General features: G+C 33.4%; 2 protein-coding genes and 1 long non-coding RNA gene across 3 annotated transcripts; all 3 read left to right on the top strand.

Annotated features, from left to right (window-relative positions):
• Positions 1-2,024: 2,024 nt before the first annotated feature.
• Positions 2,025-3,308, top strand: LOC140669717 (uncharacterized). Its single transcript, XR_012047386.1, has 3 exons — positions 2,025-2,075; positions 2,389-2,514; positions 3,193-3,308. It is a non-coding gene; the product is annotated as an uncharacterized lncRNA (long non-coding RNA).
• A 114-nt stretch (positions 3,309-3,422) lies between these two features.
• LOC140669716 (uncharacterized) lies at positions 3,423-5,202 on the top strand. The gene is made up of 3 exons (XM_072899773.1): positions 3,423-3,475; positions 3,885-4,320; positions 4,683-5,202. Exons 1-3 carry the CDS (start codon positions 3,464-3,466, stop codon positions 4,943-4,945), a joined length of 711 nt encoding a protein of 236 aa, XP_072755874.1. The 5' UTR covers positions 3,423-3,463; the 3' UTR covers positions 4,946-5,202.
• Positions 5,203-12,623: 7,421 nt separating this feature from the next.
• Positions 12,624-14,086, top strand: LOC140669536 (uncharacterized). The gene is made up of 2 exons (XM_072899483.1): positions 12,624-13,032; positions 13,749-14,086. The coding sequence occupies exons 1-2, from the start codon at positions 12,639-12,641 to the stop codon at positions 13,886-13,888; spliced, it is 534 nt and encodes a 177-aa protein (XP_072755584.1). The 5' UTR covers positions 12,624-12,638; the 3' UTR covers positions 13,889-14,086.
• Positions 14,087-20,069: the final 5,983 nt, after the last annotated feature.

Genomic DNA, 20,069 nt, shown 5'->3' with positions numbered 1-20,069 from the left:
GTTTATAATTAATTGTAGTAATCTATCTTCTTTTTTTCTAAAAGAAACTGAAGAAACTTTGGCAACATTTTATACTTCTCGTGGTCTCACGCCGAACGGCGAGTAGGTTGCATACTCCCATAAACATCACCGTGCATTGCATCCGTACTGTGCCACAGACAATGACTGCAAATGTCAGTCTCACCATTAGCATTGATCACGCTCAATCGCGACGGGGCAACCGTACCACCTTCAATCGCTTCACGTAAGTACGAATTTTCAGAACTTGATTCTGCGGATAAAGTTGTAAGGCTTTGTGAAACATTTACAAACACGTAGCGTTTTATAGCGCAACTAAAGAGGAAAGGATCATGCATTATAAAGGTCGAATTTCCGATTTCTTTTTCCCGAATACCCGCCTTTGCGTTTTCCATTCGTCTAGTAACGCATTTAAAGTGCCTTTTCAACTTGCATTTTTGTGCAATATTTAGAAACTAATAAGAGAAAAAACAGCTCTCTTTTGAAACAATTATATTGGCTTGAATATTGATATTTAAAAGTAGTGTAAAAGTAATGTTAACTGACGTTGATTTAACAGTAAAACACTATTATTAATAATGTACAAGATTAAAATTTGTATAAAAAATTTGTAAATAAATTTTATTTTGCATCTTTATACATAACATTCAATATTTGCATGACGTATATAAAAATATTATTAAAAAATTTACTTGCAAGAAAATAATGATATAACATTGAAAAATAAAACGATACAATCACGAAGAGATTTTTTAAGCGAGAAATATTTTTCTCACTAAAAATGTGAATATGCAGAAGCTCTCACGGTCTTTTCCGTAATTGTGGCCAGAAGCGTGATATTCACGTAGAATTAGAGCGTTCAAGAGATCGCGTCTTTCATCGTACTCGTTAAAGGTCGAATGCGCGATGTCGGCTGGCTTCATCGGTTATATATCGTGTGCATTGAAGAACACATTAATTCCTGAGAGCGCGGCTCTTTCCCAGCCAGCTCGCGTCTCGATTCACCTTGCGCATCTTGCATAAATTGCAACCTAGAACTTCGTCATGTTACAAGCTGCCGCATTTATGACAAGGTGCACATCTCTCCCTCTCTCTCCGCCTCTCTCTCTTACTCTCTCGTATCATGCCTTAAAATACAGAATTATTACTTCCGAAATATATGCAATACAGGCAATGTATGCAATGCTCAAAATCAAGTAGAAAATTTATTTAATCGCGGTTAAAAACGATCAATATCATGAAAGACTTTAGTAATTTTATTGCATTGAACGATTATTTGTGTACATTATAAAAACTTTGACTATATAATTTTTTAAAATACATTGAAGACAAACTTTATTTATTATGTACGTGAAATGCAGCTAACAATAGGTAATAAAATTACATAAAATTTTGTTTGCAAGCTGTAATATATGGTAAATTGAGACATAATATATAGTACAATCGTTAAATAACTGTACTTAAAGTCTATGAGATTATGACTTAAGGTTTGATTACATAAATATATGCACAATCTCACGACAAATGCGGTTCTCACAATTAACATATAATCAAATTTATTTTGACGTTACATAAAATTGTTCTCTTTATTATGCAGAATATATAATTAAATTATATATGCACGATATACGCAAGATTAATTCTCCATATTTTAATAAGTTTGCACATATTATATTTCTTAGTAATTTTAAATTTAATGAATTCGTCATGCCAATATTTACACGTAAATGTTTTATAGCCTAAATTTACATGAGAAAATTATATTGGCGAGTTTATGAAACACCTTGTATATAACCTGTAATCTCTGGGGTTAAGGCTCGATTGCCCTTCTCTCGAATGACTCAATCGCCCGATTGACCTATCCTGCTACGTGGTCACACAATTGAGATTCAAAATCCAAGTAGCGGATTCTTCAAAGAAGTATATTATTCTCAATTTGATGAAAATTGCTAATTTTCTCTGATTGAAACTGATTTGTTACGGGAGATGATGTAAGGCGTATCGCTTTGTCTCTACGACACAATTACGCAACCGGCAGATTATGTCGCGAAATGAGAGTAAGTTAATATATGTAATTATTGTCAATAACGCACTTTAAGTGCAATGATATAATTATTGCAAACATCGAAAGCCTGAAAAAACGCGTGAAAAATTACAATATCAAAAAATTTTATAAAAAACTATTTTTCTATTAATATATGTATTTGCATTTCTTTCTAATTAAAAACAACTCGATGATTTTTAAAAATTCTTACTTAAAATGCAGTATAGAACTGAAAACGTCAAGCAATTTGTTTAACGAAATGTATGCATAATAGCGAATATCTTTTAAAAATTAACTTTTGCTACACATTTTTATCTTCCGCATAGATATGAAAATCTACGAATCGATGAGAGAGAATAATTTTTTGAAGCTCTGGTGCCAAGTGAATTCATTTTAACTTTCTCTCAGGATTTTATCTATGGAAGACGCATTCGAGAAGCGACGAAATGTGGGTATGTCACAATTCACAAGATTCTATTATAGATAAGCTTGATTTGAAAAAACAAAATGCATCATATATGTAATGATTGCAATTGACATTAATTATAATAAAAAAATGTGAAAACTTGTTAATAACAGACGTTTGTTTTTATACCTGTAATCAAACTTTTTTGCACATTAAAGATGAAAGAGATTTCAAAAAAAGATGTAAAACTCACTGTAATAATTTTTATAAAAAAGAAAAGTTGGTTATTCGAATTAAAGATTCATTTAACCATATATGGATATATGGTGTATAGAAAATAAAATATGTAGAAGGTAAAATTTCTTTTACTTTTGAGGATAATAAAATATTCTTAAAAAGAGATAGAGCAAAAGACTAAAATTTGTATAACTCAAAAAAATAATTAATGTTACAAAAAATAGAATCTTACTCTTTTTGTCTTTTATATTTTTGTGTCTCTTTAAAAATAGGAAAAATATCTCATTGTTAAATGGTCTTTTATACACTTCCATCTACATAAATAGCGATTCATAAAAGAAAAAAGATTAACATAATTATACATATTTTAGATATATAAATCAGTTAAAAAATTATATTAGCCATAATTATTTGATATGATACATCTCTCGAATTTCGAAACATTCAATGCAAAGTAATTGAACGAAATGTTCGCAATTATGTTTAGTTGGCAAGTCTGAAGGTGCTCTTTACGAACGAGATAAAGGAGGTTGTTTAGGCCAGAGGTTCATGTGGCGAGGGTCATGTAAAGGGTGTATGTCCGAAGGAGGGTGGGTGTGTCGAACGGTGACCTTCTTACACAATGAACAAGACCAACATCGTCAACGGATATGATTCGAAGGGATCAAGCGGGGGCGCGGTCGCGGAGATCCTGGGAGATGTATATAAAGTCTGCCCAAGTCGACTGTAGGCACATTCAAGCATTCCCGGTCGACACGATGAAGACCCTCGTAAGTATTCGTCCCGACGGTCACAGAAGTGCGCGATCCTGACTCTCTCTTTCTCTTTGTTACCTGAACAACCAACGTGTCGCGATCGGGTCCTTTGTGCTTTTTAGCGAGATGGAGTGATATATTACAGTGACAAATGTGTCGAGTACATTTCGAGAGATACTGTCGAGAATTAAAAAGAATTCCACGCGATTATTTGTTGCGCCAAGTCATATGATATATAAATGCAAAGAGTATCCCCTTTGAAATTCTCTATTTAAAACAAGACACCTTGTATAGCTTCAAAATTAAAGCATATATTTTTTTCTCAAAATCAAGTTTCTATTATTTCAATAGAAATGCAATATCGAAATAAAAGCTATGTAATTTATTGCTGGACTCACCTGAAATTGAGATTCTGCATCTTCAGTTCATCTCGCTCGCTCTATTCGCCGTTGTTGCCGCGGCACCTCGTGAACGACGAGAAGCTATCTTGAGCGGTCACGGATTTTACGGGGCTGGTCATGGAGCTTATGGGGGCCACGGAGCTTACGGTGCTCATGGGGCTTATGGTGCTCATGGAGCTTACGGAGCTTACGGAGGTATAGCGGGTTATGGTGGACACGGAGTAGCCCTTGCCGGACCATTGTTGGGAGCGACGAGTGTCGTGGGTCCACACGTGGGTGCCACTGCAGTTGCCGGTCCGGCAATAGGTCCGGCTCGATTGTCTGGATCGATTGCTGGTCCTGTTCACGTATCGGGTGCTGTGGCTGGTCCAGCTGTCGTGACCGCGTCGGTCGCTGGTCCTGCACACGTGGATGGCTACGGTGGTCCGTACGATGGTGCCTATGCAGGTGATCATGTCGGTGAGTCAAAATTAAATTGGTTTTTACAAAATAAAATATTTGTAATAAATGAAAACTTCTGTTGTTCTGTCTTGTTCTGAACGATTATATAATGGTAAGATGTGACAATATAGCTCAAAGTTATAAGATTTATAAAAATATATAAGGTAAATAATTTTTGCATAAATATAACAGAAAGTATGTTTAATAATATATATTATTATATTATTTTATATGTAAGAAACAAAAATTTCTACAAAATTTATTTTTACGCATTTATGAATACATGTCTTAAAATATTATATGAAACAGGAAATTTACTGTAAAATGATTTCATGCTGCGGCGCGTTTTACCACTACACATTTTCTTCTATTATCCGCAGGAGGTTACGGAGGATACGCAGCTGGTCCTGCTTACGGTTACGCAGGATACGCCGGTGGTCAAGGAGGGCACGGAGTGGTTATAGCCGGACCGGCCAGCCACGGCGCGGTTCTAGCCGGACCTCATTCCGGAAGCGCGGCTGTTTCTGGACCGCATGCTGGTTCGGTGGTGATTGCCGGTCCTTCCGGTAAGATCACGGCTCACGGAAGTGGTTACGGTGCTGCCATCCATGCCGGGCTCGGCCATGGCCACGGCCACTATTAAACGCGCGTGCAAACATCCCTCTAAAACGCAAAAAAAAAAAAAAATGAGTAAGTCTCACATCACCGCGCCAAAAGTAGAATATCATTCCCTCATCTTTTTCAAAGGAGCTTACAAAATAGTAAATTATAGATATTTAAAGTTGCTAATGTTTATTAACACGACGACGTTCGCGCTTGATACTTTTTTCACGGTACGATCATGATACTTATGTCTTCTGTGCGTATGAATGGAATAAATTCGCTTTCTTTTCTTTGAAAGGAGGCATTTGTAATATAAAATACCCAGAACATTATTTATTTTAGCCCGCGTTTTCGCATCAAGTTTGATCAATTTTTCTAATATCTGTCTATCGAATTCACAAATCTTATTATACCATATCATTTTTCGTTATTACATGCCCTTAAATCTCAGAATTTACATATAAGCGCAATTATTTATGATGAACACGATAAAATCGACATATAGGATTATAGACATTTGCTTCAGTAAAGTCTTCCGAAATTCTTTTGTGCAAAATCGTACGGAAGCTTTGCGTGTTAAGTCAGATTGTCTTACGCAAATTGTCGTGACAACGGCTTATTAACTCCGACCTGATCTTTATCGGCAAAGCTCGAATTATCTATGATGAAAGCAACCATCGATCATATCCGGTGGATTAAAGTCTTGAATAATTGTTTACTGCTTGAGCAAACCATTACTACACAAATTTCACGGATGAGAGAGAGGGAGAGAGAGAGAGAGAGAGAGAGAGAGAGAGAGAGAGAGAGAGAGAAAGAATTTGACACAAATTGCAAGCTATTATGTACGCGAAACACATGTTTATATTTCAGTAAAACATTAAATATAACTTATAAATTATACTGTAAAATCCCGCATTAAGTTTTAATATTCATTTATAATTTATTTACTTGCACTGATTGGAGTTTACTCTGCTCTAATCTTAATTAACAATAAAAATATATAATTAAAATAATTAAAATATCTGTAAAATCTATCTTTGGCTGACTTCCACTCTAGCAATTTACGTTACTTTTCCGTCCAAATGGTTCATTAAATCCGGAGAACTTTTCATCTTTACTATCTTTTCTTGCTTCGTTATCCTCGAGTATATCTCGTCGTTATTTTTAGCATAAAAATTGTAGCGCGAAGTGTACAAAACAATTTTTCATGCTTCGCTTGATTGATCAGAGCACGAGCGTTCATTTCGCACATATTCGACATAGATCGATCATTATCGACGGCATGATTTGTTTCACTTGATAATAGATAACTTGCGCTTGTCAGGCACGCTTGCTAAACACAAGGACCTGTAATCAGAAAGACTAACACAGATTTGTACTTAATGCAACGCCTAACGAGTGTTGTGGTAAAGGATAAGGTCATCGTGAACGTGACTCGAGGCGGACATCACTTGCAAGCTAACAAGAAGTATGAAAAGTCACGATCGGAGAGAAAAGTAGATAGCAAAATTATGTCTCTAAAGCATACAGTGTGTAAATTAATATTTTTTGCGAATATAATTTTTGAGATTCAGAATGAAATAATCTATTTATATCTTTAATAGTATAACATCAAATTAATTCGCGATACCGTGTGCTAAAATTATATAGTTAATATATTAATACAAATTACAACTGAGCGTATTTAAATATAATTACAGCAACGTAATCTTGCAGCGTTAATTTAACGCTCGTAATTATTAATATGAAATGTACAATATTTGCCTCTGCGATATACATATAATATATATTTGTGCGTCGATTAGAGAGAATAATATAAAATTCTAATTTATCGGAATAAAATGTATATTTTTCGATACGATGCGTTCATAAATTTTATAGAAGCAAGGCCCGATAACAAATTACAGGGATGAGAATCGAATATCAAGGAGATACGCCCGATATAAATTTAAGCATCGGCGAGCAACTAGCGAGTAATTTATACAGGATTTGCGCAAAGCCGAATATAAAACGCGATTTACGATATCTATTACGCGTGCGTGCGTAGTTTATCACGCGACTCTCTCGCAATTGCCGGATCGACGCGCATACGGATGTTCAATTTCGAATCTCCCCATGCGTCCGTTTTTGTCCGATCTCTCTTTCTTTTAAACAACAAATCACCGTCGGAAAATCAGATATGTGTTAGAGATGCCGTGCTCCATTCAGCCGCGACGTACACTCTCGGAATATCGAGCGATTCGTTAAGTGCCGGCCTTAGTCCTATGGGAAAATCATGGCATCTCGTGGCCGAGATAGCGGCGGAGGCGGCTACGTAATCTCGCGGCGTTTCATCATCGCGACGGTGGAACTGCATTGTGAGAATGCACCGAACCCCCACAAATTCCGAAAGGTCACCCGCTTCTAATCGACCGCCCATCGTTGTGAATAAGAAACAGGGTCGAGCAACAGGCTGCGCCGGGAGGGCTGCATTCGCTGTTTTCACGATGAATGCGTGGATATGCGCATCTAAGCGCATATATGTTAATTGCTGTGCTATCGACAATGGTGGGCGATAATCGATCGCGAATTAGAGCGGGCGTAAGTCCGCTCACGCAGACGGTAAGTTGACGTGCGATTATACCCGTGGGAAAATTCTGTTTCATTTTGCACTCTTAAGTTTCCAAGATTCGCATAGCAGTATCATGCAGCAGCAGGCATTATAGAGAAGAATTATAAGAAATAATTTTCTATCGTTATACGTATGTATGTTGCATACGAATAAATTAAGCAATATAAAAGATTGACATGGAAACTTAGAATAAATGTTACATATATGTGTGTATATGTGCAGATGAAATATTTTAAAATGCCAGCAATATAATTTTATTTTGTTATTTAAATTATCATTTTATTTATTTATAAAAAAACTTATATTTTTTATATCATATTTTATTTCTTATTAATTATATACATTTATATATATATTTTTGTGTACATTAATTTAATATTAATTAATATAAAATACATGTTTTGAAAGAGATATAAATTCGTATATTACTTAATATAATTAAATTATATTGCCTAAGTTCTTTAAATAATATACATAATAATTGATTATATCTACGTAGAGTATAATTAGATGAGGTAGATATGTAAATTGAATGAGGTAGATGTTGATATAAAATGGCTAAAAAAATCACCGACTTTTAACGTACACTTACAAGAAATTAAATACCGTAATGCACTTTGTATTTTCATTAAGATAACGCTTTCTCGACATAAATTACGTATTTATTTAAGTTAATCTTTATGAAAAGTTAAATATTTCTTGAAAATAATATAGTTTTGTAATATTTACTTTTAAGAGAAACTATAAAATTTTGAAAAATCTCTCTTCTTTCGGAAAAAGTTTCATTAAATAACGTTTAAATAATTGAACAATTTTTATTAGATAATTTTAAATGATTATTTAATAAAAACTGTGTCAAAGTATCTTAATTTTTAATAAATTTTGATATGCCATTTATTTTAAATGTTAAACTGCAAAGTGGCATTATTATTTAGTTGCAATATACATTATAAAATATTTCAAATATTAAATTACAAAAAACGATGATGTATTTCGATTAAATAAAGAAGAGCAATTTTATTGTCCAATTTCAAGAGAAATAAACTGCAAATTTACATATAATATTTACTATTAAATATCACGAGATTCTCAAAACAATATTTATCAAATTGAAAGCCATTGAATAAAATAAGCAAAGTGCAATTTGCTCGCAGTTGAATAAGCTGTCACATGTATCGACTATATGTCCGGTAACTCTAACAAAACATTGTTATATCCACGCTTTCTACGAGATGCATTTATAAGGGTCTGAAAACGACAGAGCCCGTGTGTGAATTCGTCTTTGTTGCCGCTATAAATCACGAGTCTTGTCGCGGGTCAGAGTTACGACCGAGACCGATCGTCGGCTACCGGCTAGCATTCCTGGAGATCGATCTGGGGAGAATGTGAAGCAAGAAAGCCGGATTGTTTTCTTCTGGTAGGGTCATTTTCTCTTTCTCTCTCTCTCTCTCTCTCTATCTCTCTCTCTTCTTCCGCGTTATATGTATAATAATGTACGCGAAAATGGCGCGAGGCGTGGCTGTTAATAATAGCGGATAGAGTGTGTGAAAGATCGTCGGGGGGACAGCCGATGCAGATCGCGCAAGGTCGACGGATAGATCCTTCGACGGCCATGAGAGTTTCGGAATGCAGATCCGCGAACGACGCACTTCTCTTTTCGCCTACGAGAAATTGAAAACAATATATTATATAATTTTTGAAAAAAAACAACGCGGAATTTTGAATATTGTTGATTAAATATTTAATAAATTTGATAATTATGTATATATATATTTATTTATTTATATTTATATTTATTTAATTGCAAAATTAAAATAGTTTGCCTAAAAATTTTGGACCCAAACTTCGAAACAGAAAATATATCTGATATCAATTAATTTTTCGAAAAAATATTTCCTCCGGCTAATTGCACCCTTTTTATTAATCGATATTGCAATCGAGAGTAATTTGTTAGAGTTTTATTGAATGTAATAATTATTTTTTAATTGTCTCACAAAGCAATAACTACCATGATAGAGTTTAAAGTCACAGTTCGGAAACATTGAACCGTTTATTTTTTATTATATTTTTAAATGTGACTTTTATTACGTAAACGTTCACGATTTATCATTGAAGCAGCGAGATGATGCGAGCAAATACTTTTCCAGCGAGATTTTAAAAGATACAGGAACTTTTTAAATCATGCCTGCTGCATACTATGCTAGTTCAATAGTTTGTAGTCTTCATGTAAATACAACTCACCCGAACTGTAAACACTTCAAGCGCCAAGCGATTGTGGGAATCCTTTCGCCGCAAAGTTTCGGGCGGAAACTGCGCGAAACCATAACGTCACATCCAGCTCGATCTCTTCGATATCGAACTCTCTCTCTCTCTCTCTCTCTCTCTCTCTCATTGAAGCCGTGCAACCGATTGATCACCACGCAGGGTATCTCCATCGTTGAGGACGACGGAGGATGCTGCGATTCAGCGATGCAGCAACTTTCCATCAGCCATCACCACGGAACATTGCCACGCAAGCTGATGCTAAGTGAGCTTTTATAGTCGGGATACGACGGGCATGTGGGACGCGCAAACTTACAGCGGAATCAGGGCGGAGCCTGCGTGACGAGGTTAACAAAAAATTCGATTAATCGGATCGAAAATATCCGTGGTCTCTCTCGCGACGCAACCTCGAACAGAATCGGAAACGTCAACCGCGCCCAAGAGTTGGGGCGAACAACGATCCAGAGAATTGATTTTATCACCTTCACGCGTTAGTTATTGCTGATAGGATTGGCCGCGATTGTATTTACCCGGAGATCGAAGGGAGAAAAATCATTGAATGGTATTAGAAATCAGTACTAAAATAAAATATAAAGTATTTACTATCACGGAGAAAAATCAATCAAAACTTGCAGATGAACAGATAAAAGCTATAGTAAATTGATATGTATGTGTGTGTACTAATATTTAACTATCATTATTAAATAAAATAAAAATATATAGATAGTATGCATAGTAAAATATAGTGTGCTATTGCGATCGAATTAATCGAAATATAATTAAAATATTATTTATGTACATTAAATACACTTGTTCTGGTCAGAGAAATAAAAAAAATAACGATTCGACAAAATCAATAGAGCGATCTATCACGTTTGGCAGACAAATAATTCGATGGTGCGAGTGATCAATCTCGTGCATATTGAAAATCCACCCAATGAAGGATAAGTCATCACACTGTACAGTACTTGTAGCAGAACTCGCTTGGCAGTGAGCGTTGATTGATGATGTACAAATCTAAATTTACAGCGGCTACCACTGATCACCTTGATGAAAACGTGTAACGTTGCGGCCGACGGCTCGGCAGAACCATTAGTCGAATGGTAATCGATTAATGGAAGCGATGTGCACGCTTGCAAGCAACTTTGATAATCCCTTTATGTCGCGTTTAAAGCTTTGTAATTGTAAACTGGTTAGAAGAGATATCGGGACGTATAAACGCATGTGTATATAGCCAAAAACCTGCTTAGCAGATCGCGTTTCGCGAATGTGCTTTGACTAAATAGAAAGAATTGTATACCACTGCCAATATAATAATATCACTGCCAGCATACCTAGTTGATGAAACGATTAATTTACAAATTGTTTTATACGAGGATAATAATGATACAATGCTCGACTACAATTACAAGAAATAGTGCAATGTATGAATTTAATATAACAAAAATAGTAGAATAAATATATTTCTGTGACGTATGCATTCATACAGTTTATTAAAGATCAAATGGTCAATTAAAGAAAATTAAAATCGTTATCGAAAGATACGCTAGACTATTGGAACTCTGCCAAATTCTATTCTTGTAAAAACGTTGGTTTTGTGACTCGAGAAACTTTGAGAACCTATATATTGGGCACAATGCATTTCACCTCTCGTCGAAGAAGAAGAAAAAGATATCATCGATAAAAGGAAATGACGAAATGTCCAAGTTGACACGTTTGCTTTTCATATACATATACATATACATATACGTTGAGACACACATTCGAACTGCAATTCTTTTGAATTCATTCAACAGAAGGACAGTGATATGAAAAAAGAAGACAAAAAAGAGTTTCCGTATCGCTCAATCAACGGTCCACCTTTATTGTGTATGATGCCCGATAATGGCATCGTAAACGATTTCTGTCTACGAGAGATATGTACGAACTAGTGGTGATACGCGTGCGCGCACACACACACACACACACACATATACACACAGATATTTGACGTAACAATAGGACCCTCATTCCTGGCGACAATCTACGAAGCCCGGATGACGCGTGGGCAATGGAACCCATGCCTCGCCTAGACAAACGCACAATGCAATGCAATGTAATCGTTCTAATGGCGACAGATACGTGTCTATTTAACGAATCGAGAGAAAGCAGGAAGAGGACACTCATAGAAACACGCGAGTCGTCTTTACTCTCAAGGTCGTTGGGATGATTGAACGTATTGCGATAAACAGCTGATATCATTCTTTATGCTTCACGATGGCGAGATTATTAGAAAACTCATGACAATGTTATACGTATTTTCAAACAATATTTTTTTGTCATTTATATATTTCCCTTTTTTAATTTGTATCTGATTCTTTTTTAAATCTAAGAAAGATTTAAAAAATAAAAGGGAAATGCTAGAAATAATAAAGTTTTGAAAAATCAACGTTGTGGGTAGATAAAGACCGTGTTATTCTTTTGAACAAGTTGACCTAATGTCAATCACATCTCCAAGTGTTTCACTTTCAAGAGTGAACTGTAACAAAAAGCGATATCGCACCGAGATATCGATCTGTTGTTGTTGCTACTACCGATTGCGCAAACAGGTCGAGAAAACGCAACGCGAGCCCATAGACGGATGCGTTGAAATGGAGCGGCGCGACCCTCGTGCAAGACATACGAGAGGTAAGACGTTAATAGAGGTACACTCTAGTGTCACCAATACTAAATGGATTGACTTGATAAGTCGGCGTCGCAGCTTGCCCAGCTCGTAGAGAATGTTTGGCGTGTCCTGTGCCCCGCCCTTGGGGTCGGTGGTAGCGTTGGACCGACGTTCGGGGAGACGATGTCTCTATAAAAGCGCACTGGACGTCGATCGATGGCAGCCACATCCACCTCAGCCATCGAAGGAAATTCTCCTAGACATCATTTAAACCTCTTCATCATGCGCTCCTTGATCGCGATTCTCCTCGTAGCGGCTCTGTCGATGGCAACTGCGGCACCGTCGGGCTACCTGGGCCTCGGGGCCGCGTTAGCCGGTCCGATTCTAGGCCCCGCGACTCTCACCGGACCGGCTAACGGACCGTCCGCACTAGCTGGACCGGTGGTCGGACCCGCGCGCATCTCCGGAGCTGTCGATGGCGGAGCTGTCGTTACTGGATCAGTTGCTGGACCGTCAATCGTTTCTGGTAGCGTCCTCGGGCATACGGCAGTGGTTGCCCCAGCTCTTGGCTTGGCCGCGGCACCAGCTTTGGGATTGCCTGCAGCTTATGGTAAGGCATAATAAAGTAAGAATTTATTTACGTCGATTTTAAACGGCAAGATTAATATTATAAATTATTATCAAACTGTTATATTATAGAAAAAAAATATGTTTGAGAAATTTCAAAAGAAATGAAAACGAGACAATTTACAATTCCGGTATGTAAATATAGTATAAATATAGCTTTTTCTGATATAAATATAATTTTTATGTTATTGAGACATATTTTGATAATATCAAAATAAAAAAACAATGATATATATATATTAACTTACCATGGCTTTTATTAGCGAACGCTTACAATTAGTAATTTTATAATAATTCACATTTTAAAAGATACACATGTTAATTTTTTAATCCCACAAAAACTATTTAAAAAATCTCATTGTTTACTTTTATTCTAGTAAATCTTCCTTCAATTAAAAAAATCTGTTTTATAACTTATTATCTTGATAATGTTTTTTTACAACAAAGAAGAAATAAATTTAAATTTTTTTATAAATATATTTTATTACTTTTTAAAATAAACAATTTGTTTTATTAATTTATATATAAATTTATATATAATAAAAAATGTTAATATATATATATATACATATATAAAATCCTTATTTTTAAAATTTGTTAAATTTGAAAAATATTGTAAATAACTAACAGGATCTAAGTAACTTGTTTTAGATTTAAGAAACTTCTCTTGTTTAAGATGTATGTCTCAATGTCTTGTAGGAGCGGTGCTTGCTGGTCCTGCTGTAGGTCCAGCAGCCCTCGCCGGACCAGTTGCAGCTCCAGCTCTGATAGCTGGTCCATCTGGTAGTATCACCGCTGGACATGCCGGATTAGGAGGTGTCATTCGTGGATTTTTGTAAATCACATTATTCAGCATGAATAAAGGACCTTCGCGCGACTGATCTCTCCAACATTCGCCAATTCGATCACATCGCGATCTTCGTCATTTGGTGTATCTTTCGTCTTTTACATGTTACGTGTATATAACATAATTTCGTATATATCAATATTGTTATATATGTATAATAAAAATAATAAATGCATTTCTAAAATGAAAATTTTATCATTTTTTATTTTCCATCATATTAAATGTATATATTTCTCTTATTATTAATAGGTATTTTATTATAATTAGATATATTCACATAAATGAAAATTTATTTTATATTTATAGATATAAAAATATTCTTTAATATTTTACAAAAGTAGAAAAAAATATTAATTTTATTTATGTATTATTTAATATTTTTTAATATTAATATTACAAAATCTAATAAATAGATAACATACATGATAAAATAATTCTAAATTATTTCTTGCTTATTCTTTTTTTTTGACATGTTTTTATTATAACTGACGTTAAAATACATCTACAAGAATAAATTGAAGTTAATATAATAATTTCTTCGTAAGCTCATTATAGAGTAAATAAAATTAAAATTTGAATGGTCAAAATTTATTATTTCGATAATTCTCTTTCTCTCTCTCTCTCTCTCTCTCTCTCTCTCTATTATTTTCTATTATTTCATAAATGTATTTTTTATGTATAACACCTTAAAAGCTAGTCGAAATTGGGTAGTCTCTATTTGTCCATTATGTCATCATTGCATCGATTCTGATATGTCTCCATTGCACGATAATATCCGTCCACTTTCCGGTAATTGCTAGAAATTGCCTTAATGTCATACCAATCAGTCTCGTATTCTCCGTGTTGGCATTGACAACATTTGCCTGAATATCGAAGCATTTCCATTTTTGTTTCGTCTCGCGATGTACATTCGCGCCACAACATTCAACGCATATCACTCTTTTAATCTGCGTTTTTTAATCATGGTTACGGAACGCAAGACACTGCTTTATAACAGAGCTGTCTCATTATCATCCGCTCGTATCCATCTCCATAGTTTATGCGCAGCTATGAAAACTGTGAAAATTATGACTGCATCGTCCGTGCGCATTATCATTTCAAAGAGGATTTTCCTATGTTTCAGGGAAACATAGTCCGGTATAACGAATATTGTAAGTTCTTATAAGCAAGCTATGTAAATTGAAATTGTTGTAAACGTCGTCATACATATATATCGCAAATTAGTAGAACAATGTACAGTCAAATATGCGGTTAAATATGATTACCCTAATAATAAGATTAATACATGTAAATTGTTGGTATTTGCAAAAGCGACATATAATAGATTCATTAACTCGAAATTCTGTCGATTTGTACTATTTCTGACTACACTTTTTTCCAATTTGATTTTTTATACTTACTTGTATGATTATTATATTTGGGAATAATTTTTTATAAACATAATTTTTGTATTTTAGCGTATCTGGCGCATTGTTTTATACTTATATAATTTTTTAAATATTATTATTGTATCAAAGCATGAAGTTTCCGAATGTTTTTAATATGTGTAATTATTAATAATCCGAATAAAATATATCTGTTATGTAAAAGAAAAAAGTTATATAAGAAACATTTATTATTTTTTATAATTCATTAATAAGTCTAAATCACAATTAATTAACAATTGAAAATCGTAGTATGTTAGCTAAACAAATATTAACAACAACAAGACAAATATAGCAATATATTATTAACAATTGTAATAAGAAAAAATAATTTTTTATTTTTCATGTTTTATGAGCTTTTTTAATTGTTCAGAATTTGTACAGTTTTATTAAACTTTACTTAGAGACAAACAATAAAAGCTACACTTTTCATATAGCAATTTTCATAGTTTATATTGCGATATACGCATGCACTCCACAATATAATGGCAAAATTGAAAGACAAATAATAAGGAAGAAACTCACACAGATTTCAAACGCAATAGATAATTGTGACAAAGCGCACACAACTGTCGCTAAAGGCGTCGGACATATATATAAGTGAATATAACAAGGTCGGACGCTGTTTACAAATCACCGGTAATAAACTCAAATTTCTAAATAGTTAAATAGAGGAAGAAAATTTCAAAGAGCGAAATTTTTTATACATTTGACATATTTTCAATAGCAGATGTGTACGCATAATGTATGCGTTCTGTATCTTTCTATTGATTAATTACTATTCTTTTGGCGTTTAATAAACAGTATTTCTCTTATTCAGAAAAGCCTCTGATTCCAAGATTTCTACATTATTTCAGTCAAATTTGTGAATATTCAATCTGTGGCCCGTGATAATAAATTTTTACGTAATGTTTCTGTTAATATGATTTTTATTTTCATTGTTTTTAAAAGTGCTCGTCTGTCCGACATACCAGGCATTGTAGTCTCTACGTGAAATTTTATACACCACATTATTATGTGAAAAGTTGGATAAAACATTTATACTCGAATAAATGAACGTAATTTATTCATACATGTGTATGATATTTTTATATCAAGATCATGGACCACGAGACTAGAATCATTCTGAGAAATTGGATACGTATGGAATATTAAAATAAGAGACCCAGAGAGAATAAACATAACGTGTATCCATAGTATCATTATTATTTTGATTATTCACAAATAAGATTCTAAGCCGATCCTGGAGTGTCAAAGTTTGATTAAGTTTGGTTAAGTTTTTATTTGTGCCCTTATACACACATACTGCGCTGGTTCATATTGTCTTTCTTCTTGACGTTATATGTTCATAGATGTTGCTAAGTCTTTGCAATTCATTCAACGTATGTTCCATCTTTATTTTCGATATAATGTATAATGTGCTTTACATTCATACTAGCAATAATAAAATTTGCTCAAATATATGAGAATATCTAATCTATCAACAAATAATATATTAGATACTATAAATCAGAGCTCAAATCTAAATTCTAATTAAAATAAGTCATATTTGATGATCAATACATTTTTTATCATAAATGTGTATTTATTAGATATTTTTGGTTGTAATGTACATATCACAAAGATTAAGCCGGCATTATAAGTTTCGCAGCATTAGTTATCGAGGAAAACATCAATATTAAAGGAGGAAAATATAATCTTAAAAGTTTGAGAAAAATTGTAATTTAAATTATCAATTTGTCGCTATAATACGAAAGAAATTTAAAGTGTTAAATAATAATAATTTAATAAAATTTGTAATATGTATTTCACATTAGCATATACAAATAATGAGAATTCTTTTTAATTTAACTCATATAAATTTTAACAATTAAATGAGGTTGCATTAATATATTGACGATAATATCATCGAAACATTGATTGTTTCATACGCTCAAAGACTGATTGTTTCATACTCTAGGGATATTTTGAATCATTTAACTATTGTGAATTGAGCATTTATTGTAAAAAAAGTGAATTGTTTATTTTTGTTTTTTGAAATCACAAAACTGCTATTTTACCATGTAGTATTAAAACAAAACTTAGTACAGAAAAATAATATTAATAAAAAATATTTGTTTTAACGTCATCTATTTTCCTTCAAAGTTTGTCGATCTAATTTATAAAAACAACCTGTATATATAAATATAGAGCGTTCCAGACCACCCGTGCTAGCTATTTTTCTCAAAATGGAATGTCACAGAAAGTTACAAAAAAAAATATTTATTACTAAAACTAAAATATTTATTGGTAATGATTTCATTTTTTGAGATAAACCGAAAGTAGGTGTAACAGAAATGAACGCACTTGTACATTATTGTAGTCGCCCACACATTCAACGTTTTTTTCGAAACTTATAAAAGATAATTAAATTAATATTTTAGTAAAAATTATTTCTTTTTCAAAGCTCTATGTAATGATAACCCACTCGACCCATGTAATTATTTAAACTTTTAAAACTGACCTCAATTATACTTACTTCCGGTTTGTCTCGAGAAATGGAATTATCACCAATAAATACTTTGGGTGCCTTTTAGTAAAATGAAAATGTTTTTCGTAACTTTCTGCGTAACGTTCCATTAAAAAAAAAAAAACGTTGACAGTTGGTGGTCTGAAACACTCTGTATTTATATATACATGTATATACAGAATGTCCGGTAATTGATGAAAAACCTGCTAATGACAGATTCTTAATACCGGACACCCTGTATATAGGTTGGTTATATGTCTGAAACCTCCTCTATATTATTTTAATAATAATGGTTACTCATATACTTGTTACTAATAGTAATTATATATACTAATTACTATTAAATAATATAATAGTAAGTAGATATTCCATCGTTATCAACTACTTATATGTTATTATATATAATGTACGTCATTATTCTATGTCATTAGTATATTCTATTCTCTTTTAAACAGAACGTAAGATATCTAAATTAGTGGATCTCTAAATTACTGAAAAATTACCTATGAGTCATAATGTGTGAAGAACGCAAACTTTTGCCTTATGCTTATATTGAAAAAAAACTGAATTTATAATTTATACAATAAATTCAACATGTTGCATATTTTTTTAAAATAAGTTTTAAATATAATATAATAACAGTTAGGCCTATAGCTAGAGTCCTTAGGCAATAACTATAGTTACATTTATGTTTTGTTATAAACGAAATGACATCTCGTTCTTTTTTCTTGAATTCTTTCCGAGTATAGACGTATATTTCCAACTCCGAACAAAGCTTGTGTTTTTTAGTTTATTCCCAGCCTTTTAACTATATATATATATATATATACAGGGTGTCCGGTCGCAACCGCCCCATAACTGAAGGGCAAATAGAGCAGATAGGTCAAACTGAACATAAAAATCCTCTACCATTTTGCGATTTGCACAATAATTATTAAAATATTAATTAAAAACTCTCAGCGTGTGAGCGCGCGCTGTATATAGCACTCAGCATATGCTAAGCGTTTTTAATTAATAGTTTAATAATTATTGCGCAAATCGCAAAATGATAGAAAACTTTTATGTTCAGTTTGACCTGCTCTATCTGCCCTTGAGCTATGGGGCGGTCGTCCTGTATATATATATACATATATACATCCTAATATCAAATCTAAATCCTATAGTAAATTCAGTAGGATAGAAAAGCTGTGAATATTTTATGAATTAAAACAGGGTAAAATGTTGTGGCAGAGGATTCGAGTGCGATAATTCGTCGTTTTGCTGCGATGAACAGAAATATAAGGAAACTGTGTGAATACGATCATCAGCGAAGACTTTTTGAGATTGAGCATCATAACGATAAATTTACACGAGGATGTAAATTGAATTGATGTCTGTAAATTGAGACGGACAAAAAAGAACCGAAGGGTGTATTGGGCAGATACGGCTATAAGGAAGGAAGAGTTCGCGCAGTACAATATGATATAATAGTAATACGATATAACGGTGCAAATTATTAGCAACTATGAAAAATCTTAATATTTTCACAACGGCATTAAAAGAAAAATTAAGATTATTAAATATTCCTATTACTGGAAATAAATCCGAAAATAAATCCACATAAATAAATTATCTTAAGACTTTTTCGAGCAGGTCTCGAGATTTGGACAGTGGATAGAGGATATGGATCCTGACATCGGCAGTGACGAAGATGATATTATGACAGCAGATGTAGATATGGGACAGCAGAGGCAAAGATTTGAAAGAAACTATCTTATATGAAAGGAAATTAGATTTTGTAAAACGCGAAAACGAGCTAATGAAGCGGAAGATGGAAACAATGAAAAGAGAGAGACTTTAAGAAATTTCGCGCTTTGAGATTAAAAAAAAAAAGTTTAAAAAATTTCGCGATTTTCTCCCTCTGTTTATTTATTTAGAGGCTTGAATTTATTATCGGCAATTTGTAAACAGCGTTCGACTTTGTTATTTTTGCTTGTGCATCCGACGCGTTGAGCGACGGTTGTATGTGTGCTTTGTCACAATTATATGTATATTGCATCTGTAATGAGTTTCTTCCTAGTTCCTAATATTTTTCTTTCAATTTTGCTGTTATATAGTGTTATATTGAGAAGTGCATCAGAGCACGCATTTGGTATTTCTGTTTGTAAAGTTCGAAACCGGTAAAAAACTTATTACATTTTGCGTATCTGCGTACTTTTAAGTGTTTTAATGTATTATATGATTATATATTTTTACGTTTT

Source organism: Anoplolepis gracilipes, chromosome 9 (genome assembly GCF_047496725.1).
Source record: "Anoplolepis gracilipes chromosome 9, ASM4749672v1, whole genome shotgun sequence".
NCBI lineage: Eukaryota > Metazoa > Arthropoda > Insecta > Hymenoptera > Formicidae > Anoplolepis > Anoplolepis gracilipes.
This window is presented reverse-complemented; position numbering and strand designations above follow the sequence as displayed.